This window comes from Parus major, chromosome 3, assembly GCF_001522545.3.
Source record: "Parus major isolate Abel chromosome 3, Parus_major1.1, whole genome shotgun sequence".
Classification (NCBI taxonomy): Eukaryota; Metazoa; Chordata; class Aves; order Passeriformes; family Paridae; genus Parus; species Parus major.
This window is the reverse complement of record NC_031770.1, coordinates 4,528,218-4,553,516: the sequence shown is the minus strand read 5'-3', so window position 1 is coordinate 4,553,516 and position 25,299 is coordinate 4,528,218. Positions and strand designations below refer to the sequence as shown.

Sequence of the window (25,299 nt, the reverse complement as noted above, 5' to 3'; positions counted from 1 at the left end):
CTGACAACACTTCTACATTCTCATCACTCATCTTAATTCTGGGCTACTTAATATAGAATTCTCTTTAAATGATACTGTCTCCCAGTTCTCTTATCCTGGGATCACACCTTTCCTGGATGTGCTAAACAAATACTTGGTCATTGCAGGGTTTCTTCCTACAAGGCTTCTGGAGCATATGCCAAATGCCGTGATGAATCAGGCTCCGCAGGCAGGGCAGGAATCCACTTCCTTTCCATGGGATGTGCAATCCCAGCTCAGGCAATTCCCTCTTCCATCAGGAAGGGAGTTTCCAGTGGATACTGATTATTGCAGGAATCTTAAATAGGATTGAGCAAATCTGTATTGAAGCACTAAGGGTGCTCAGGTTAAGCCTTCCCTGCTGTGGAGTCACACAAGCTCTTCAGTTTGCTTTAAGACATCAAATCAATAATCTGAAGATTATTCCAAATATTCAAACGGCTCAAAAATATGAAATTTCCTAAAGCCACGGGGAGGGATCCAGAGTGCCAGGAGCAGGCACCTGGTCTGGGAGCAAGGGAGGGGACCTCACATCCCCATCCCTAAGAGCCTAACTGTTTGTTTTGGTCCACACAGAGACAAGAATTTGGGGCTCCTCCACCACACCTTCTCCTCCCCTGGCAGCACTGCCAGCTGTGGGCAGCTTTTCCCATGTTGCCAAGCACAGCACTGCTGTGAAGAGCACAAGACTGTCTGAGAATCGTTTTGCCAGATGGCAGAAAGCTAACAGAGATTGTGTAATGTTTGTTTACAGCCTGATAAATTTTACCTTGGCACTCATAATTTGTCCAAAGAAGTTTTCAGTTGAAGTAGAAAACACAGTACCTCCCTTTCAAACACATGGACATTTAAATGCTCTCAATCAAGCTGGTATCTGATTCCTAAAAACACCAGTAAAGGGCTCCCTTTAATTATATAATTTGCAAGTGTCACAGGCAAACACTTAAATTAGCAATATCAAGTGATTATGCTTTCAGAGAACACTTTAAATATAAACCAAAAGGAAAAGCCAAGCATCATCAAAATATGAGGAAACCTAAGCATAGTTTTCAAATTCTCCTTTTTTATTATGTAAGCAACAGTTAAATAATTTCACTTTTCCTCCCACTATTTGAAACTCTCCTAATTCCAGGCATGATGAAAAAAAACAGTCTTGAAAAAACAATCACTTCCCACAGCTGATATATTGCCACAAACTTGTAATAACAAGCTAGATCATACTCAGTGTTTCCTACAAGAACTTAAAGCAGCAATAGCTCCTTTGAAACATGCAGAAGTGCTGCCACTTTTCAGTACAGGGACAAACACAGTGCAATGATGAACACCATCAGTTATGAGAAGCTGCAAGTTATGAGAGAATAGTAGAATGGTTTGGGTTGGAAGAAGCCTTAAAGACCACCTTGTTCCAGCCCCCTGCCATGGGCAGGGACATCCTTCCACTAGACTGGATTGCTCAGAGTACCATCCAAAGTGGCCTTCAACACACTTTCATCAGATTCAAACTCTACAGCACCAGCAGCCTCAGCTCCCAAAGCACCCCAGAGCCTTGGGCACTGCACAGAAACTCTGCAGGATGATATGAAAGCAACTCCAAAAGAACTTCTCCTTTCAGCCAAAACCAAGCAAACCGTGCAGCAGCTCTGAAGATGTTCCTGCACTGACCTATAAAACATGCACACACCACGAGACCTAAAGAAGCTGCAGTCCTGCCCTTCCTCCTGCCTCTGTCCAACACCTTGTTCGTTTATCCTGGTAGCAACAGCCCACAGCTGTAAAGAAACACTTTGCCACTGCTCTAACCAATCACATAAATATTTCTGGAGAAGATAACATTCTCTCCTACAAAATCAGTGTGGTCTGAGGGGTAAACACAGAGAAGGGAGGGAGAAACTTCTGGGATGTAGCTTGAGGCTTCTGGGCATGGAAGAAGCAGTGTGGGCAGATGCTTGGAGCCAGCTTTGGGAGCAAGGGCAGAAAGGGATCTTTGTCCTTATCAAGGCACAACTCAGCAAAACTGGGCTAACTGGGATAGCTGAATCAGCCTTCCCTCTCAAACTGCCAAATAACCATTTGGAGATTTAGACTTTTATACCAAAAATGTGCTACAGAAAACCTTCCAGTGTTAGCTTTGATCTTTAACCTCTGAAGGGAGTCTGGCTCTCTGCAGCAGACTGGGCTGGGATCTGCTCCCACAGCTCTATCAACTATCCCCACACACATTAGCTTCTTCTATTTGTCTCAACATGAGGGTAACCATTCACACAGATGCTTTAGTTTACCTGAATTCAGTTCTGTCCTTTTTTAAATCATTTTAACAGCATGCAAATTACAACTGTTCTTTCCAAGATTAATGTTTCCCCTTTATACCATGACCTTACCTAAGCATGGCTGTTCTGCTTCTGCCACTTCATTAGCAAACACCATTTTCAAGCCATTTACACTAAACATTCCCCAACTACAGCACACAATTTCTCATATAAATTATTTTAAATGTATTTCATTAATCTCAGAGGGAGGAGGTTAACTTCGAGCAGCAACAAGAACAGAAAATAATCTTTGTGCAATTCCAGTTATGGCATTATCAATATTAGAAAAGGGAAAATAAGCATGGGAGGCACTGCAAGTCAGACCCACCATGAGCACTGCTCCCCTGAACAACCAGAACCTTTCATCACAGTATTTTCTTATGAAAATGACCAAGTTGATAATGATTTTTCTGTGTTTTAACACAACAGAAAGATCTCATTTCTTCTGAACTATTTTTTTTTTAAAAAAATCCAATTATTTACCGGTTGCAGTAAACTATGTTTAACACTGACCTAGCACTAGGAGTAGACATGACTTTCATGAATTCAAACAAGATCATGATGTATTAGTATTTGCAAGTTACACTGACACTTGTTTTAGGATTCCCCCTGGAAATAATATGGAAAAGAGATGTTCTTTTAACAGGTGTTATGGTAATTCACCACCACTGGAAGTCTGATGTGGAAACCAGTCTTCCTTGATGGGAATGAGCCCCAGCCAGCACACAACAGGGTGGGAAAATATCAGCTTCCATCTAGGCCTGATTCTAAATTCCACCTCTGAGCTCACTCTGATTTCAAAAGACAACAAAGAAATTGCATACTGTGAAACATCGAGCCAGGAACTCCCTAAGAAACTTCCAGCCAAGAGGATTTCTTCTCCAATGTAAGGCAATTGTTCTTTATCCAAATTCCTCCAGATAAACAGCATAACTCAGAAGCTCACAAACCTTAACCATATGGAGTCTGTCTTTAAAAGGGCAAACCTGCATTTTAACAGATTGCTGCACTTTACAGATACACACACAGGTTTTTTTCTGTGTTGTTTGGCAATTCAGGACTGCGGTACCAACTAAATCAAGAGCTACTTGAACCTCAGCGTAAGATCAGCATGGAATCGTCCCTTTTGGCACCTGCTCTTTCTGGGACACACCACAGTCCCAGAGCACTGACACATTTCTGTCAGTACTCCTGTAAGATTCTTCACATTTCAGGCTGGTTAATAATTCAACCTACACCTGAGGGGTATGAAGGCAAGCTCATCCTCAAGAATGCCTAAGTCTGGGAAATGTTTAATTCACCTGCTTTCTTACCCAGCCCCTAAAATGGTTTCTGTTCACCAACAAGCACACATACATACATTCATAAACAAGATTTCTCTGCAGGTTAACCTTCTCACCAAAGGTGACTTTTGCCATGTAAACCCAAATTATGAAGGGTATTGGACACTTCCAAACAGTTAACCCCACAGGAAAGAAGATCCACATGCAAAAACCTACTCCTGATTCTGTCTCTGTGCAATGCTAGTGCAGATCAGCTTCACTGAGAAGCAGCTGTACAACTTCTACTCCTCCAGTCTGTAGCTGTGGAAATGCTCTCTTTGGAAAGACTCAATCCACAATGCCCTCCACAGTGATAAAAACCTCCCTAAATCATGTATAGCTGTGTACCAGTCATAACACAGCAGTTTTCACCAGGAATTCACTGCACTTTGTTCTTGTGAATCACAAAGGGTTGGAAAATGCATTAAGCCAACTTTTGGCCCTCAGAAAATGTTCTTGTAGCTCTGGCCCACAGAGAATCATTTTGCTTCCCTGTGCCATCCATTCTGTAGGAACACCCCTGTGCATGGCTCATTAACTGCCCTGGAGGGGCAGAGTATCTGAACTCCCCAGTGGCAACAGCTGATAATTTTGTTTATTTAACTAGGATTAGTCTGTGAGGTGACAGAGCTGAGAAAGCCACAGACAGGCAACTCACACTCAATACAGTTGTAAGGTTTTTCTGTTATCACCACACAAATATTGCTCAGGACTTATTTAAAAATGAAGTATTTGTAAATCTTACTTGGTAGCATAATCCTATTTATAATTAAACAGGAAGGGAGTTTTTTAAATTTGATTTCAGAAATAAGCTACTATATTAAAAACCCAGAAAGATATTTGGATGCACTTGCCCACTTTCTTGCACATCAACAGCAGACAAAGTAAAAGAAGTCTCCTTTCTGCTTGACGCTTTGGAAAAACACTAACATGGATTTAACGTGAATATACTGATATCACCACCTTGGAAATCCATAGTTTTCTGCTGCTTTATACTCACATGGGCCCCTGGCTATTTTCATTTGCTCCCATTCACTACCTTACCTGTAGCTGAATTTTTGGTCTTGCTCTCATATTCCAAACAAAATGTTTCCCTGTAATACTGGTTGAGGTCTCTGCAGGACACCTGTGTCCCTACAAGGTGCATCTCAGTGGCACAGCCACACCTTGGGACAACACACACCAAAAAGCCTCAGTTCCATCAGGAGAGCCCAAACCCCTTATTTATATGCAGATGATAACAAGCATATCAAACCTTTGCAACTAATTAAAACCTGACAGCTTTCTCCAAACGCCTGTTTACAAGCTAAGGGAGGTAATGACAAATCACCAAGCTGGATTCCAATAAACCAGGGAAATTTTAATCATTTGTTCTAAACAGTTGCAGAAAGATGCATCTGCTGTGACATTTTCACTTGAGCCTGTTGATCCTACATTTGAAGCTCAAGGGTATTGCACTACCATCAGAACTCTCCACACTACTGCTAAAATATGTACTTTAATATTTATGAAATATTTCTTGATGGAGATTATAGCTCTGAAGGAAAGACTGGCATGGTTCAGTTATTGAGTACCGTTGCATTTTCCAGTGAAAAATTATGAATTTTTTTCCAGCCTGAATATTCATGACAGGCTAGATGAAGCATTCCTTATTTTTATGGATGGCAACATTTTATTTATTAGTTTTTGTATTAGTATTGCGTTAGGGCTGTGCTTTCCCAAGACTTTGTGATCTTGGTGCAAGTCAAAAGGCAACCTGTGGATCTGCAAGGTAACAAACAGGTAACGTTGGAAATTGATAGGCAGTATCAACATCATTAAAACTGCTGCCAATATAACTTTGTCATCCCACCAATTTTTAAATTTTTTTGTCAGCCACTGCAAAAATGCTGTTTGTCAGATTCAGGTGAGGTTCATCAGCAGTGACAGAGCGTGGGGGTTTGTGACAGCTGTGGCTGGACATGCTGTCCCAGCTGCACCCTCAGCCCATTAATACCATTAGTTGTGAAAGCAGGAATGAGACATCCCTGTCCTGGATTACTGGGCACCAACACTGGTCACACCAAAATGGGAAAGGGAAAAAAAAATAAAGTGTGCACATACACAAGTTTATCCCAAAGCAGCAGCAGCATTTAAAGCACAGTTTTACCGATAATTTCTGGTGTTTTCATGAACTCAAATATCACGTATTTAATTGAGCAGTGCATACCTTTTCAAATTTAAATGTCAAGTTTTAAAGTCACAGTTGTAAGATGCCTCTGTGCTTCTTAAAATACGGAATTTCTTATTACAGCCTTTGTGCTGTGAACTTTGGCAAACAAAAAGAAGATGGAGGCTTCATAAATATGACAAAGAAAAGTATAAAACCAACCAGCTCAGAAAGCTAACTGAAACAGTCAGCAAGCAAGGGGGAAAAAATAAATTAAATCTCCCTGGCAGTGATTCATAGTGAAAGCCTTGGAAAAAACCCTGTGCTTTCTGCCATGCCCTGAATGTTGTAAGCAGTGATTTCGATGAGCTGCCCAGACAGAGCTAAGTTGCACAGTGAATGATATGCTGCTGAAAAGGTCCCAGTTCCCCAAGCATTAGAGGTTGTGAATAAAGTCACAATTTGGGCCATTGGAGGGTCCAAGGAAAAGCCGTCTCACTCTCAGGGCCCACAGCTCCCACACTTCTGTCCGCTAAAAAAACCATGTGAGCACTGGCCAAACACCATCCAAAGAAATTCATCTTAACCTTCCTTATAAAACTAAAACTCAGCCTAGACAAAATGTTTATGCTACTCAATCATTACTATGAAAAAAAAGGCAGTTATGTAAAAGAACAAACACATTTGGGGCAGATGTTTGTGGCTGTTGCTATTATCCCCAAGGTGAGTGGGAAGAAGGTGAGCTGCATACACACTCCATTTTTATTTCTTTTTGGCAGAAATAGAACACTGCTTTGGCATAATTTACATTTTCTAATTTAGCATCAAGGTTGTTGAAGGGAAAGCAGCGTGCATTTATATCAGAAGACAAAAATAACAGCAACAGCAGCATTTGGGACGGGCAGAGCGACAGAAGCCAGTGCTGCAAAGGGCAGTAGGTGTGTTGCTGTCCTGTGCCATCCATGGACATAGCTGGCTTTTCCAGGGAATACACTGAGTGCACAGAAAGGGAAAAAACCCAATAAATCTGCCATTTCCCACAGGCAGTCTAATCAGGGTGTTACTAAACACAACAGAAATGTCCCTGCACAGGCTGTCAGTCCTACTGACTCTCAGTCAGTGCCCTGGAGTGCACAGCAGCACAACACAGTCTGGAGAGCTCTGACAATTCAAATAGACTTGCACATCCTCATTTCCCCCTAAAATCGCCTGATTTTCAGTGAAATAATTATTTAGACTTTCCTTGCTAGTTTTCTTTTTATTTCCTGAGCCCACCTAGTTCAGGAAATGCTGCTTTTCCTCTACAGATGTGTTAGAAGCCAGCAAACCTTCCACAGCAGCTTTTGGATTACAACAGCCATAAGTCCAAAATCATCTCACTCGAGCTTTTCAAGAAAAGCCATCAAATACAGAGAACTAGTGCTGATACTAAAATAGTAGTTGGGGTCTTGGCAAATTTCTGACATTCAAACATCAATTATTTCCCTCTGTAGAGCTTGCTTGTAGAAGTGAGAAAACATGGGGCAGAGGAGCCACAAGATTTTTTAAAATTAGGGATTACTCTCTAAACACATCTTGGCATGAGAGTGATTCTATCATTCATAATTTCATCTCCTACAGGTTTCACAGTATATGTTATTTAAAGAAATTCATTTCCTGCTGAATGATTTATGAGGGAAAACAGGATGCTGAGGGAAAACAGACTGATCAAATGCATCAGAAGTTTTCAGTATGAGCATTTACCATGGGGTTATTTCCTTCTCCCTGTCAACTAATCCTGATATTTCTTCTTGCAAGTAAAAACACATATAGTTGCTTAAGATTTTAGTTTCCATAGAAACTGTTATTGGCTAAAGTAAATACAAGATGGTAAGAAGTGTGACTTCCCTAGTCCTGTGAGCATGTTTGCAGCTGCCAAATTTTCACCACCTGACCATTCATTTCTCAGTATTTACTGGTGCCTGACATTTTTAGCTACAGCTCCCTTTAAGGAGCACAGTCACTCTTCTGAGAGGCACTTCCATGCTTTCCAGAAGGCATGTGAATATTCATAGCTATTCCTAATGCCTCCTTGTACAAAAGCACATTTTGTGTTATTTTGCAGACCTCGTCACTGAACTTTACAAGGGAAAAGATGTCTCAGTCTGCACATCAAGCCAAAGCTTGAAGGAATATTACCAGGTAATGTGCAAAAAAGGGGAAATGAACCATTGCTTCATCACAACTAATGATTTTCTCCTGTTCCCAAAATGCCTCTCACTCCCCTTCCTACCTGATTCTAATACAAACTAAAAAGCAAAGTCCTGATAATCATTTTGTATTTCATTCATTTCTTTATAAATTTCGTTTTACTTTGAATGTAGGCACTTCTTCCTAACATACACAATTAATGTGTCTTTTCTTGTTCCCTTCAGAACACGACTTTCATTTTTCTTCTCATGTAGAGCTCTGCTGCTGTGCTCTGAGATTTTACCTTCCTACCAAGGAATCAGCCTTTGCATGTATATTGCATAGAAATGGAAAACTCTGTTACCATTTCTGAAAATAGCAGCTGAAGACAGAAGGAGCCATCTCTGACAATGTGCAAAGGAAGGCGATGCTGGAGCTTCTCAGGGTCATTTGAGTAGACTGCTTTTCATCAGGTGCCTTGGTACCCACTAAAAACTCCCTTCTACATCATTAGAAACCCAAGTTCCTGCCCTCGTGGAAACAGCACTGCTCAGGGGCAGCCACAGATTCATCACAGTACCCAAAAATGTGTTCTCAGCTCATTGCCTGTGCTACATTAATGTGAGGACTGCGGGGTGAGAGCTGCACTTCTGTGCCTTCAAGGGAACTTTTGAGGTGAAACATTGAGGGAATGAAGAAAGCAATCAGACCAGCTGGATGAGAAACCCAGGAAGATGCAAAAAAAACATGCAAGAACAATCACAAAATATATGGCACTGGACTCATGGAAAAATACTATGAAAACTGAGTATCAACCAAAAAAAGAGAAATGATGAAACCCTTTGTGCTTCCCAGTCCTTTTTCAGAAATGAAGAATACTCGTGGCAGTGCACGGAATGCAGCATGAGAACAGACTGAGTTTTGGAAATCAGGACTGCCTAAAGTCCTCTAAAATCATTTCTTGCTGGTGGCCTTGTGTAGAGCACACATCATACATTCTGGTAGCTTACTGTGGGTGAAGCTAGTAAGATTGAAACATAGCTTACTACAAAAATAAAAAGGAATTACGCTTTTTTTATTTAGTGGAGAAGTCAAGGCTTATTAAAAAAGACACTTACTTTCATCAAAAAGCAGCAGTAGATCAGAAATACACCAAATGAGGTTTAAAGATTCCCATTAAGTTAAGTTTGTAATGACAACCCATGGATGAAATCTACTCTTAGCATTCTGAAAAGAGATTAAAAAATTTGCATAAACTGGCAGAAGTCCCCTAATATAAAAAATGCACAAAACCCTGGGCAGAAGGAGGGGTGGTGAGGTGATGTAGAGAAAATCACCTCAATCTCTTGTTTACAGTAAAAGCAGGAGGTGCTCCCACCTGGAAGCAGAGCTGTGGAAAAGAACCCCTGAAAAGCTTTGGTGAGCATCTTCCATTCCCAGTGCTCTCTCTTCAGCCAAAATCCCACCAGTTTTACTGGAAACCTCTGTGCAATCCCAGCTGCTACTGCCTGACTTGGAGCCAAGCTTTCTAAAGGTGAGCTTTAGATGCTGTGTGGAAGTGACACACGCAGGGCTCTGTGACGCTGCTCACCTGCAGCCAACGCTGCTCTGCTCAGCCCCACACCACAGATCAGAGCAAAACCGGCAGGAACGGCCCCAAAAGCAGCCTTTTATTTCACACCATTCACAAGATGCCATCCATGGCCAACCCAGGTGCTGTTCAGCTGCTGCCCACACACAAATCAATGACAAAAAGCAAGCTCATTCACACAGGTGGTGCATTTCACCACCCTGAGGGCCGGGATTTTCTCCTACCCTTCATTTAATGCCACTGCTGTCAAATCTGTAACGTGCTCTAACAAAACCAGCCTTTATGTAACCCAATAAATAAAAGTCACCAAGGCAATAGCTATGCATAAATTTTCGCTAAAAACATTTTGTTAGAACATGAATGTCCTCTGTAAAGCGGGTAGCATTTTAAAATAATGTTCTAGACATTGTTAATACTTTATTGCTATTCATCATAGAACCATTAATCATGGTGAACTCATTTGGTATTAATGTGGATGTCATAAAGTACTTCTATTGCATTTCAATTATAATTCAGCCTTTAAAATGCTGCCAGCACTACATGGAGAGCTTTGAAAACCAAATATGAATAGTCTGTTCAGAGATAACTACAATTGCTTTCTGGCATGGAAAAACAACCTTTTCCATTCCTAACTGCCCTCAGGGGGCTGTGCCTGGGCCCAGGGCTGCAAGAAGAGCGGTCATCTGGACCCAGGAATATTCCTCCCCCAAGATGAGAGCAGGAGAAACATTGTTTTGGTCAGTTCAGCCAGGGCTAAGCAGCAGCAAGGCCAAACTTTCCAGCCCCTGGTGAGATTAAATTTTTTCCTATCACTCCTGGGATTCCCTGGCACTCTCTTGCTTCTGGAGCTGTGTGCTTGGGTTTTTCCTCTGATGTGCTGTGTCTGCCCAAACAAAAACAGAGAGAACTTATATCTCCAGCCTACTGTCTGTAGAGACTGTAAATGAGTGCACAGTACATCAGGGCAAACCCAAAGGGAGCTGATATTCCAACTTCTCTGATAGCAGTTTAAAAAAAACACCAAAATCCTCCTTCTTGGCCACAGGAGGCACTGAAAGAGGAAAATCACCAAAAAAAAAAATCATCAAATGGACTCAAACAAGTATCAGCTCCATCCCATCAGGAAAGCCAAGAAATTGTGTAAGTGTACCTTGACAAAGCAGGATTTTTGCTCCCGTGCTGCCAGCAGAGCTTCCAGATGGATTTTACACACTGAATCCAGCTCAACAATCCCAACACTTCTCAACAGAAACAGTATTAAACAAAGAAAAGGCAAAATACTTCTTTTAAGCTGAGGGAACTTGTTTTCATCTTTTCAATTCTTGCATATAATTCCCATTCTTTTTTATCTAGGTCATCAGTGTAACAGCGAAGCACGCAGCAAGAATTCCTACCTTGGGAGCTCTGGCATGTTTTCCGCATCTGGCATCTTTGACAAGGCTGATATCCAGCAGCTCAGTCTCCTAGAAGGAAAAATTGCAACACAAGTAATTATTACATTATTCAAGAAGCTTTGTTATGTTATTAGTGTCCCACTTCCCACATCTGTTTGTCCAAACCGAGATCAGCTTCTAGGAGAGCTCAGGTGCACCCAGGCAATTCCAACATTAGCACTGTGCAGGTCTCCCATGGTATATGGATTATATAGAAGCCATAAGAGTCAAGCTGATTTCCTGGATCGCTAAGTAGCAGCTGCTGTGCTTTTGGTTTAACCCTTTCAATACAATTTTAGCATTTTGATGCTTATCACAGTGTGACAAAAGCCAGTGTCACAAACAGAAAACCCTGCTTCTGCAAGAGGAAATCTGATTTATTTTATTGCCACAACACTTTGGAAAGTGCCCATAAACCCCAAGAACTGTTACATCTATAATGATAACAAGCTTCAAAAATTTTAGTGACTGCTGCTCAGTACAACACATGCACTTTTTGACAGGCATTTCATAGCTTGTGTGCTGCTTCTTGAGTTATGGGTTGTACAACAAAGCTAGCACATCATGACAGCTACAGTTGGGCAAATTCTTGCCCTCCCCTACACAAAAGTAACAAGAAGAATCCCCTTTCCCTGATTTGAGCATTTGGAAGGAGGACAGATACTGGAGATGGGAGCAGTGTGATTCCCAGCTGCCAGCAGCCATCTGAAATACTACAGCAGGACTGTGACCACACTGCAGGGAGAGCCACACCACTTCCAAGCTTTTCAACCTTCCAGAGCACTAACTGCAAATGCTGTGCAGGGAACTTGAAATCTTTGTGCTGGACAAAGCCATTAGTCCCTTCCTTTTCAATTCCAAGCAGAGAAGAAAAAAATACATTGATGGACACGTTATTTTGCCAGGGGTTACTTGGGATCCTGATTTGGTTTTCATTTTAAGGAACCCACTCCTGCTCAGCTCTTGCAGATCTTTGTTTTCTACTAAGACAAACTACCAACAAATTTTCATGTGACTGTACATTCATCACATTTCCCTCTGCCCCCTAGCAATTCCAACTCCCTTCTGTTCTAGATCATGCTGAACTCCATGAACACTTTCCCCCTCTCTATGGAGCCTATTCAGAGGAAACCTGCACTATCAAGATGGTTTTTGTTTTTTGCCCTCACTCGCCTGAAGGAGGACAAGAGTATCAAAACTCCACAAGATTAGAAAGAACCATTGGCTGAGTGAAAAAAGGTGGAAATAACCCAAACTCCACCAACACTCTGGGCATATGGACACAAGCACTCTTGTGACAGTGCAGGTGAAACCTGAAATAAAAACAATTTAAAATTAAGTGCACTCAAGGGCTTTGAGTCCTTTGACCTTTGAGTTAATCCATGTGGCCATTAAGTTCCTGGCAAGAATGGAAACAATGGAATATGGCAGAGCTACATACGAGTTTATCACAGAGCAAGAACTCAGGTGGGAAACATATTTATATTATATTTAATATAATATATGTATATAATATATTATATATTTACAACAGAGGAGTTATATTTACAACACCAAATAATACCCACACCCTGAAGTGGTCTCAAGCCCATGGTGAAATGTTCCACAGAGGCTCCAGGCACATGCAGATCATGTCATAAAAATCAGGTTTCCACAACTGAAAGAACTAACAAGCACTAAAAACAAAGGCTTTAACAGCAAACACATGAGGGAAATTAAATATGCAGAAGAAAAATGGATCTTACACAGCGATGCTGAACCACACAGAGTGAATTTCAAAAGCTTTTTTTTTATTTGTCTGGTGTTTTGGTTTTGAAAAAAAGAGAATAACAACGAACAGAATTAGTAGTTTAGTCACTTACAAAAGTGCAACTAGACCTCACATAACACAAACACAAAGACTCCCTTTTAAGTGGAATAACACACATTAAAAAGAGACACAGAGAAAAGGAAAAGGCAATGACCAAAACAACCCTGCCCAGGTGTGCATCCTTCTGGATGGAGGAGGATGCACAGGTATTGGGTTGGTTTGGAGTTTTGACTAGTGCTTTCAAGCTGCTTGCATGCCACCAAGCCATGTGCACAAGATGTGACCACCTGAGGAGCCAAGAACTGGCAAGGCCAATCTAAAAGTAAGGGAAATTGGAGTTTTGTGGGGCTACTTGGCTCAGCCCAGCTGCCAGGGCTGTAGGAAAGGCTGAACCCCCAAACATGCACCTCACACCTTCCTGCCCTGTTACCTCTCTGGCACAGAACACAGGGTTTGTAATCCTATTCCCAGAATCCCTTCTATCCCTACTATTTGACAGCATCATTTAAAACAAGTAGATGACAGCAGGACCTGCATCCATGGAAGTGCCTCTGCAGGCAGTGTTCAGGAGGTTTGGATAAATCAAAATTCATAATGGGCCATTTCTTAGTACTTCGGTTCCAAAAAACTTCCCGGAATTCCCTCACCCCAGGCACTTGTTTTCATCTTTTAAACAACTAATTAAGAGGGCAGAGATCAACTTCCTTGCAAAATCAGAGGAAATACTGAAAATTTCCTATTTCCCCATAGCAAAATGTGAGGGGGTTTTTGTAAAGGGAAAATACACTTGAGGAGTGGCCAAAGAAGTGCCCCATTTCCTGCGCAGCAAAATAGCCCAAGCTCTCCTCCACCTAAGAAAATGGGAGTTTTGTTAATGACTTCCTCCATGCAGGCTTAGAAAATGCAGTCTGTGTTGCAGAGGGCATGGAAGCCATAGCACCCGGGGGGGGGAAAAAATATCCAAATCCTCTACAAGTCCAACTTTTCCCTGTTTAGACAACTCCAGTCATTGCTGCTGGGACTTAATCCTGCAATAGAGTAGCATCTCTTAATGCAAGCGGTAGATCACTCCAATCATTCATAATACAAAAATTCTGGAGCTGAATTATTAATCCTATCATGTTTGTTTTCAATTAGCAGCTGAGACAGAGATGCATTCAGAGAGGGCTGCATTGTGCAATCTCACTTTTATGGGTGAGCACACACTCACAAAAGCAATGGATTGTGCAATCTTCAGTGTCTGCTTGAGCACTCGTAATTAGGCCCATCTGAATTTAATATAATAACACCAATTTATACCAGCTGAGGATCTGGCTCACTTCTATTTTAAACTGCCCAAAATGATGCCAACTGAGTCATGGTGCCTTGGGAACGTGCTTGTGACCTAACCCCAGCTACAAAGCAGGAATCCTGGATACCACTGGAGACCTCTCTTAGAGAGCCAGCAGCAGCAGGGTGGGCTGAGAGAAGGATCAACCACAGAACCTCCAAAAATTATGTCAAGGAGACCCAGCAAGAGCAGGTGTGCATTGCAGAGGCTGCACAGGCAAGTCCAGAAAGCCAGCTACTTCATAGACATCCCTAACAAAAGTAATTCCACTCTTCTACAAGCACTCATTGTGCCTGAGGAGTCGTGTGATGCTCTCACCTCAACTGTTCAACTTCTGTTTTCATGTCCCCTTTGGCTTTTTCCCAATGTATGGCACAGCTCTCAGCCAGTGCCATGCAGGCAGAAGATCTAACCAATTAAACTCTGTAAACTCATTTTCCACTTAGCTGGAAAACCTGTGGCTTCACACTTTCAAATCTGAAGAAGAAATAGTGTGCCTGAAAGCTTATCTAATTCTTCTAAATATTACCAGTCAGTCTACTAGAAGACACAAGACTGCCTTCAAAGTTTGGTTGATACACTGCTAGCAAAATAAACTTTGGAAAACTAAGCCAGTTTTCTAAACAAGCACCATTTAGTGCTACTGGATGGGAACATCTGGTCAAAGTTTTCAAAGGGGTAAAGCCAATTTGCTGAAACAAACTTCAAACAGAGAGTCAAACAACACTTTCTATTGGGAATAGCTAATCAAATGAAATGGTATTTTAATACTGAAAGTCTGTTTTATCATTCTCTGAACATGAAAGCACTGAATATTTCTGGAAGAAAAAACATATGAAGTTCTGTGCTATACTTATTTTTATTGAGCATTTAAGAAATGTTATTTTAAATAAAACCACATAACTACTGTCCAAATAACAGGTCAGAAAGAAAATATTAAGAGCAACACTTGAATCTGACAAGGAACAATTACAGAATCACACTTAGGATGGAAAGAACTTCTGAGATCACTGAGTCCAAGCTTTGACTAAATACCACCATGGCACCAAGTGCAATGTCCATTCTTTCCTTAAGCACCTGCAGGGATGGTGACTCCACCACCGTCCTGGGCAGCCCATTCCATCACCCTTGCATGAAGAATTTGCAAGTTATTAAGAAAATACAAGCTGTGCTAAAGAACTACTTTAGGCCCTATAGGTTCAGAGTAAACACCAATGGAAACTCATCAATTTACAGCCATTTATGGAATACACCTCACTCTGGTTCCAGAGATTTTGACAGTCATCCATCAGCCACACAGATGAAATTCTCCATGGAAGAGTGGATATTTAGTGCCACTTCCAAAAGGGTGCTTGCAGAACTAGGGAATGTCATGTATCATTCCCTTGCTCAGAACATACCTATTTTTCCTTATTATCATTAAGAATAAATTGAATGAAACACAGCAATTTGTCTCCTCATCCCCAAAGGAAAAACGTGGAGGAACAGTGAGACATTTAACAGAAACCTGCACCGACAGCTGCAAGTATGAACAGCAAGGCTGTCAATGACTGTAATTGGAGCTGTGCTAAGGTAGTGCTGTGCTTCCCCAAAAGTCCCATTATATAATTCATAACTGCATCCCACTAGAGAGAGACAGTCCCTGAAGAAGCTGTCTCCATGCTTCCTCCTGGCAGCACACAATTCAATTATGGGGCATCAAAATTATGGGCTGTGTCAATAAGGCAGCAGCAGAGCAGCACGTACACCTCAAATCAACATGAGAACTCTCCTCAACAACAGCAAAGTCTTTTGCTGCACAGTTGTCTTTCACAAGTTCAAAGTAATTTGTTACCTTCCCACTTCTTCTTGCTCTTCTCAAAGAAAAAATTTTAAAATTACATTATTAATGCTAAACTTGCCAACCTGCCCAAGGCAGCCAGACCTCCTTCTAGCTCCTTGCTAGTGATGAATAAAGCAGCAGCAAAGCACTCAAATAATGGAATAAAGGTTCTTACTCCTAGAGTAGTCACTAACACCTCAAAGGTCAGTCAAACACACACAATTTTAACTTGGTCAAGTGGCTTCTCAATTCTCTGCGTTCTAAACATCTGTTACAAAATCCAAAGCCCAAAACAAATCTACCACCCTGGCACGTGAAATGAAAATTTGGCTGAGAGGCACAGCTGTTCGTGAGGGGAAACACAGCAAACACTCTGCTGCCTCCACTACTTCACCCAAAATCACTTATTTTCAAGCTTTTCCTTCCTGGCCAATGAGCACAAAACACCACAGCCTCATCCACATGAGGCCCATTCCGAGCACGAGGCCTGGCACGTTTCACCACACAGCCAGGGGAATTTCCAAACCCCCAGAAGAGGGGACTGTTTGTCAGCAGCAGCTACAGCTCCCCATGGAGCTGGGGAGGCATTGCTGCCATTTGTTCTGTTACCTGTGCTGCCAAGGGACATCCCCTGAGGCAGAGAGGAGATGGGAGAGAGGACAGACATGTGCTCCTCTTCCACAGAACAGCAGCTTGGAAAACAAGGGATGGGTTTAAACCCTGCTTTGACCACTTGGCTCCCTAGGAGTGGACTAGCATTTCTGAACAGCTGGCAGAACCATGGGACTTGGTATCACAGAGATTAGAATTTTTTCCAAAAAAACCACTTGAACAGAATGAGAACAGAATGATTTCTTACTACCCAAAACATATTATCTATAAACTTGAACTTGTGCTAAACTTTACTGTGCGGTCACTAATTCTTAATTCAAAAAGACTTGGGGGATCTCAGCAAGGCAAGAACCAGCATTTATTATTTGACTCAACTGCTCTGGGAATGAGCTCTAAACACTTTGAAAGGTTTCCTGGTACTTCAGGAAGAACATCCAAGCAGAGTTGCATGACATCCCTCCTGCAAAGCCCCTACAGAAAGCATTCCTATGGAAAAACAAGCCCCAAACTGAAAAGTTTTGGCTATCTTAATAACACAGTCTCTCACTGTATCCTTGGAGTTGTAGGAACAGCAATATTTTCTAGTACAGCAAAAATGATCTGTAGTTTATATAAAACATAAAACATTGAGCTATTAGGACAAAAATGTGAGGGAATCTTCATGCTAAGTGCCCTTTTAATAATGAAAGCGAAACAATTCTTCTGCAGCTATGCATAGAGTTCTTTGCTGCTTCATTAAAGGAAAATTTCATTTACTTGGATTTACAGATGCTGTGGCAGAGCAGTCTAGAAACGAGCACAGAGGTTTAAGAATACAAATCTTAGTGCAAAGAAACAGGAAGCAGGAGAACACAGTAAAGATTTGCTGCCTGCCTTCATCCCAGCAAATTGACCATCACAAACAGGCAAAGGACACAGGGAAGACTCAGTGTGCTATGATCAGCCATCATCCCAAGTGATAGCAGCAGTGCACTGGAAAAGGAGAAAATTTCCATACCAGGTAAGACTTCAGCCATTCATCACTCTCAGCCAACTGATGTTAACAGTTCAAGTCCAAAGTCACCAGTTGTTGACAGGATATATGCTCAGCTTGGCATATCAAAACACTTTCCCTTCACTCAGAATGTCAGTACATACTGCAAAAAACCAAGCCACCATCCTTAATCTTACAGCCTAAACACACAAGACCATCAGTCAATGAAAGGAGCAATAGGTTTGTGATCTCCCAGCAGGAAAACAACGGCAAAGCTGGAGAGGTACCTCCCATCCTAATCCCACACCCATTAACATGGCATCTCCTTATCCCACTGCCACCTTTGCCAGTGATCTCCCTTTCCAGGAAAGGCTCCACCACAAGAACACTTAAACCCACAAGTTTCTCATCCAACAGCTTGGATTTGTTGCAGCTGGCAGTGGGAATTGCATGGACAGGAACACCTTGAATGTACCTGGTTGGAACTGGCTTGGATCTGCTGAAATCGCTCTCACACCACTGCACATCCCACTCACACGAGCAGGGAAGAACAGGAGCAAAAGGAGAGTTCATCAAGTGCAGCCATATTCAAAAATGAAAAGAGCTGGGGGAGGACCTGCTCCAGAAGAAAACACAGAAGTACCTTGTAGGCTGCCTTCATAATGGTACTTGACTGATTTTTATTCACGTAACTGAGAATAACCTGGCAATTTGTAGCTTTAGAGTCACAAGGAAGAGTACAGTGAATTAAAGTTTAAGCAGAATATTAAAAAACAACAAAAAACCAATATTTCTTTTAAGAAACTTTTCCTTTCAAATCACAACTCAAACATGTTTGATTATGATGATTAAATGCCTGCCTAAGGAATGTATCATATTTTGGGGGTGATGTTCTCATTCCATTATTTCCCACTGACGGCATCACATACTACACAGAGATTATGTTTTTTTCCTTTGAAGCAAGTAAAATGTATTATTTTCAACAGAGTGCCCCAAACAGTGAACAGCAGGAGCAGAGATTTTCATCCCACATGGAAAACCACTGTACAACTCTTGCTTTGCCACACCTCACAGTGCAGCTCCTCCTCAGGAAAACCCATCCATCAACAAAAGGTTTTTCTGAGATTAAATGAGATTTGAACTTTTAGAAAAGCCTTTTTTTTAATGCATGCAGCATAAATTGGAGGCATCTAAACAAGTATTAACAAAATAGTAGCTCTGGCTGTTTGATTTTAGAAGCTACTTCAGCAGGTGAGGGTGTTTTTGGAAGAACTCAACTGCTCTGGAATACTTCTTCTGACTAGTTGGGTTTTGTGGAGGGGTTTGGAGACTGCACATTCATGTCAACAGCACAGAGATTTTGGCTGGTCTTTTTTAAAAGAATAAATGCTTTTTCCAGATCTAAATTTAACACAATTGGGAGATTAGGACCTTGGAGCTGCTCTGCTCCCCACATAACACAGGGAATTTTAATGTTAAGGCACAAACACAGCAATCCATGTCCTACTTACATGCCTGCCACTTCCATGCACGGATAAAGAGAATCAACTAAAAACTGTATGAAAGCAGAATGTACATCCCTGCCAACTCCTCTAGCTATGGCCCTGGCATGTGTTACTTAACTGGAAAATCCACAGGCCAGGCACAATTCCAACTGGAGACTCCAGCTACAACATGCTGCTTGAGCACTAACAACAACAGCTGAAAACCTGCAAAACCTGGAGACTGGAAAAAACCTAAAACATCTGCAATTTCAGAAAAGGGAGGAGAAATAACCCAAATAGCTGCATGCACATTAGTCTGATAGGCAAAGCTTTGGATGAGATGATGAAAGGAATATTAATCACATGAAGGTGAAACAACAAAAAAAAATAAGAGACAGAATGAGGTTGCTGGCCAGATCATACCTAAGCTGCTATTTTTTTCTTTTTTTTCTTGGGACAGGAAGCTTTGAACATCTTCTCTGTCTGAATTTTGATTAATGACATGAGCCATAATTGACAAGTCATCATCCCAAACTCTGGTCACCAGTACTCTGAGGTGAATTTAACCTGAAGGAGCTACAGAGAAGGTTCCAGAAGCAATCACAGAACCTAGAGTAGGCTCTTGTTAGATGAGACTCAGAGCTTGGCTTCCACCAAACAGCTAAGAGGGGGATGATTATTGTCTATAAATATATGCATTGTATAATCAGCTGAGAGGAAGAGGAGCTATTCAGTCTAGAAAGAAATAAGAACTGAGTTATATGGATTCTAATAAGTGTGGGCAAAATTAGACTATTTTTCTTCAGCTATTGAAAGCAAAAATCACTTTTAGAAAGGGGTTTGTGGTGTTTCTGAATATTAATACATGCACCGCACAATATCCATAAACACAGAGCACAGAAAATGTTCTTCTGCAGTGGTGAAGTAATTGTATTTATTTACAGCTAAATCTTGGAGTTCTCACCACTCCAACCACCAGGCAGCTTAATCTCCAAAGTTATCACTGGATAGTTCAGAGAGTAATTCATTAAATACTAATTGCTAAGTGGCCTATCTAGCAGGTGTTGATATTCCAAGAATTTCAGGAGATTTCGGCTTCCAGGCTCCTTATAGGAACATCAGAAAAAGGCAGCAGTAGCTGCACACACAGAGGGAAAAGCTTTTCCCAGCCAGATCCTCGAGTGTTTGCTGCTCTCAAGGAAGATGAAGCACACAAACAGCATCAGCTGAAGATGTCCACACTCACCAAGGAGATGAGAAACGTGCAGGTGAGGGCACAACAGATCTGTAATCTCTTGTTCTGAGGGAAATCATATTTTGCTTCTTCAAAATGCACAGTCCCTAGGGCAGGTGCTGGGCAGCAATTTCCCATGTTCTTCTTGCTGTGCTGAGGCACAAACTCTCACTCCATCCTCCCACAGCCCCTTTCACTTCACATGCTGCTGCCTCACTTTAATTTCTCTTATTACCTCCGTTTGCTGCATACCTTGTAAATATAAGTGACTTTAAAACAGTTATTTGTTTAGTGTTTATTAGAGAATTAATTAGAGGGGAGTAAGAATTTCTTGCTAATTTATTCTTTACAAGCTGTAATCATTATTATTTTTGCATGCTCTCAGGGTTTATGGATAAGTGCATCTTAAAAATCAAAGCAAAAAAAATAAAAAATCCCCAGATCAGAATCAGTGGGTGAATCTCTACAGATTTAATTTACATTCATCTGCTCTTAATCTGAATACATGATAGTCTTAACCATTATTTTATAAATCTCTAGATAGAGCTGGGAAATTATTTTTATATAAGTATTTTCATGCACATGCCTCAGATTCTTTTAGTCTTGGCAGCTGTGCCTGAAATTGGAATTTACACTGAATGAGGAAATACAGGTCATTCTACAAACGCAACAGAGATAAGTCAATGGCAACTTGTTGGAAGACCTTGAATTCTTGCCAAGCCACGTTTCCCAAAATATTTTGCCCTACACCACACTCAAGCCTCAATTACCAGCTACTCTCTCCTGCAGGAGCCAGCTGCTCTGAGCATCAAAGGCACATAAACAAAACAGAACCAAGTTGTAATTCAGCAAAAAACCTGTAAAGATGGATGATTAGCTCTTATCTTCCATCAAACTGAAGAACACACTTTTCTTAAAAGGGACTCACTTCAGCCTACACCTGAAGGGTGCCAATAGTTGGCTGTGTTCAGCGTTACACTCAGCACACTCCAAAATTTGCATTTTATTCCTTGCCTGAATCCAACACTCTGGGGCTGTTACAAAGTGGGCATTTTTTGCCAACTGTGTCTTGTTGGCAGCACAGGCACAAGATGATATTTTTCTCTCCTATCAGGACGCTGTTTGGCTCTTTCCTGTTTATATTTTCTCCTACTATGTGAAACTAAAAGCCACGCAGCAAACCTAAGGTTAGCCCTGTTGTTTAATGATGTTTCCTTATTTAGCAGCTCGTTTGACTGCAGTTGCTGTTTTCTCCCCCAGAAATGTTCCCAGCTCCATTCTCTGGAGCATAATTATTCCAAGTACCTTTCCCCCAGCAGCAGCACACCAAGACTCCTTGACTTTGCAAAAGAAAGCTCATGTTCTTGAAGTTGACTCAAACACAACTTGAAGAAAGCATTGACAGACTCAGTCCTTGCAGGGAAATGCAAAAGGAGAGGACCCAAAAACTTTGCAGGTCCCCAAAGCCCCTATGAGGCACAATTTTTAAAAACCTCAAAGGTAATTTTGAGGACAGCACAACCGACCCGCAAGCCTGAAGGGCATTTAAGACCCAAACACACTGATTTGAATCCATTTGTATCTCATATTTTCAGAAAAATGTGCTTTTCCAGCGCCCTCCCTGACACCACCTGGATGTCAGCTCTGCATTTCTTTTCCAGACTTGAACCACTCAGCATGAAATAATCCTGCTGGATGATTGCCTGGGCTGGGGTGGGTTGGTTGTTAGTAATGTAGCAGCCAAGGTGATCTCACCAATTTCCTCAAATGAAGCTGCAATTTCTGAAATAAGGCTCATCCTAATGAAAGAGATGAATGGGAGTCAAAAACGCTTTGGGAAATGTTTCATGCATGCTCTAAAATACCAACTACCTCTTGTATGTGGGAAGATCTAATGCCTTCCTTCTTGGAAAAATACCTTTGGATTTCAACAGTGAGTAAGGCTGTCACTACCACATCTGTGAAAATACAGCCAAGTTTGGACAAGCTACTGAATATAACAAACTTAAAAATCCAGAATATATATGCATGCCGTTATTCTCAAAAAGCATATGGGAAATTAAATGTTTAATCTAGCATTTCACAATATCTAAGTGGTTAAACTTGCAGCTTAAGTAATGTCTTAACAAGTGTCTCATTTCTTTCTAAATAAAATTTCATGGGTAATGAAATTATTGTTAGGAATCAAGGGTATGATTTAACATCCTTCAAAGCAGGCCTCCAGAATAACACCAAAAAGTGCTATTATCGAGTAAAAAGATAGTTGGGGGAAAAAAAGGCTCACACGCTTACAAAAAGGAATGATTTTTCTGTAATTACATAGATTGAGAAACTGCTATTTTTTTCAACATCTTCAAAGAGACTTTTCAAGTTATGGAAAGTAAACAGGGAAAAATTAGAAAAACAACTTTTTTTTTTTCCCCTCCCAGAAAAACGATGGTTTGAAAACCAACAATGAGAAAACAAACCTATGTAGGAGAGCAGCACTTGGGTAGAGGTTGGGGTCATTGGCATCATCACCGTGATTTTAGTCCATGGTCACATCAGATCAGGGTTTTACTGATAAGAATTTAACTGCAGCTTGTTAACCCTCAAAAATCCCTTCCACAACACGCAGCTGGGCTGGCTGTAGGTCAGGACAGGAGAGGTGATGACACAAGACACTCAAAATTAGAATCTGGGCAACAGCTAAGTCCTGTAAAAGCCCTGTGGTGGGAGAGAAAGCAAATAAACAGGAACTTGCTAGAAGGTCATGTCTGTGTGTTTGTGGTCAACCCTCACAGCCTTATAATGACAATTATGATATTTAGGGTTCTACTTGGTGATTTTCTTTTTCCTACTACTGTTTTTGAGTCCAAGGTCCTGTAAGAGAATTACAGGGTTAAACGGAGTGGGATGTGTAGAGGGACACAAGTTTTTAGGCACGTATCTCCTAGTCTGTGTACACAATAAAAAATTCTTTATCCAGTTAACCCAGAAGCTCAGATTCTCATTATCCTTCCCCAGGAAAAGCAAACTCATAATTATAAGTCACAATTCATCACCTTCCCCTATTTTCTGCAGGATGTTTTATATGAAAATCCAAAAGCATCTCACAGAAGGGTCAAGAGTGACCACAATGAGCAAGTTCTACTTAATAACAGGCAAACACAAATCTGGCATAAACTGTGCAATTCTCTCAAAAACAAGCAAATAAACACAGGGACTTGTGACACTTTCTTCCACACTTTTACATATACTCCTGTTAAAAAACTTGCCTCTTCTGTAACAAAGAAAATCCCTTCCTCAGACACGTGATGTAGTATTTTATACTTTTTTTTTTTTAGTCTGGAATATCTCCAGGATCTTCCAAACCTGGTTCAAAATACTAACCTGTGCATCAACAGTTTTGGAAATGTGGGTATATGACAATGTAATGATATTCTCACTTCCTTTCCCACAACAAATACTATTTTCCATTCATAAAAAAAAAATTGCAGAAACAGCTTTAATTTCCCTGAAAATCTGGATTTACTGACAGTCCAGAAATAAATTTACCTTTTCCTGTAAAGAAAGGTTTCTTAAATACCAACAGTGTGTATCTGTTCTTTAAAGAAGTTTTTCTTTAGGCTAGTAAAAGCTTAGTATCCTCAACCTTTCAAAAGGATTGTTTACCACTTCAATTAAAGGAGAACAGAATAACATGACCAATTAAAAAGATGAAGGAGACAAGGTTTTATATTAAACTTGAAATTACCCTTATGGATAAACAAACCTTAGCCAATTATTCCAGCAGCAAAACAAATTAAGATACAGTCTCAAACCAGATTAAACACAAGATTAATTTCTTGAACAAGTACGTGTCCAAAGATGGGAGAAGTCGGCAGCCACAATCCTGTGTGTCCCTATGATTACAGCCCTGAAGGAGGAATACAGATCATTCAGGCATTGGGAATGCACCACTAGGAATGCTATTTAAATACTTCTTCCACTACTTTGTATAACTTCTGTTATGAGTTTAACAGACTCATTTGTGCTTCAGGAAGATCCTATCAATATTTGAGCAGCACTTCCAACCTCTACCAAATAAATCAACCGATCTCGACTTTTATTGCCCTGGATATAGAATCTACATTTGATCATCTCATAAATAATTGCCCACTTCTGATTCTCAGAAGAGTTTGAATGGCCCATTATCAGGCAGAAACCTAAATAACATACTATTACTATTCCATTGATGGCACATAGTCTCCCCCCCTCCAAAATTCATAATTAAAGAAGCAGGCTGGGCATATTGACTCTGTTCATTTCAGAAATATCAGAGACATTTCTTTCTTCTGCACTTGCCACCCAGGGACAAGAATCTGCACACTGGCTTTTCTCCCAGGAGTAACTCCCAAGGAAACACCAGCAATGCAGGGAATAGATCTCAATGTCCCCTACTGATGATTTGTCTGATTGATTTGGTTTCTGAAGGGGTTCCATGCTCCATCAGAATCCAAGGTAAACTAAACACCAGACACTATAAAGAAACAGGAAAAACCATTTCCAACATGGATTTATACAGGAAACTTTGGAAATAGCCAGAGAATTAACATTTACTTTGGCTGCATAAACCCTTATGAAGTTTCCCTGGAATACAGAATTGCTCTTTAGGACTGTCTCAGCATGTCTGTGCCTCTGGCAGCTGCTGCAGAGCGGGTTTCCCTTCAGGACAGGATGCAGGGAATCCTCCTGACCTGTCTTGTACAAAACCCTGCTGTGTGGATAAGGGAAGTGCAGAGGCTGCACATGCTGAGTGCCTGCACTTGGCTTCATGGTTCATTCCTGCTGGGACTCCCTGCGGTGCCATGAGCCTTTGGGAAGCTTCAGAAGACAGGAAAAAAACCCACATCCTGCATCTTTTGCTGCTTCACAAGTCCAGGATCCAACCCCCACTTGGTAATAAAATGTGTCCTGTGCAGAATCATCACTTCTCCCTTTAGACATGCATGGAGCAGGATCCTATTCCTCTTCTTTCAATCCCAAAATTAGTTTCCAAAATGCTTTAGGTTATTGAAAAAGGAA

At 41.1% G+C, this 25,299-nt stretch overlaps 1 protein-coding gene across 2 annotated transcripts in view; it reads right to left on the bottom strand.

Moving 5' to 3' along the window:
- The window catches only part of PLCB1 (phospholipase C beta 1), a 331,414-nt gene that overhangs the window by 228,451 nt on the left and 77,664 nt on the right, over window positions 1-25,299 (bottom strand). For both annotated transcript variants that reach the window (XM_015620526.1, XM_015620527.1), the window contains exon 3: window positions 10,950-11,018. In XM_015620526.1, coding sequence (XP_015476012.1) covers window positions 10,950-11,018 — 69 coding nt within the window. The remainder of the gene's footprint in view (window positions 1-10,949; window positions 11,019-25,299) is intronic.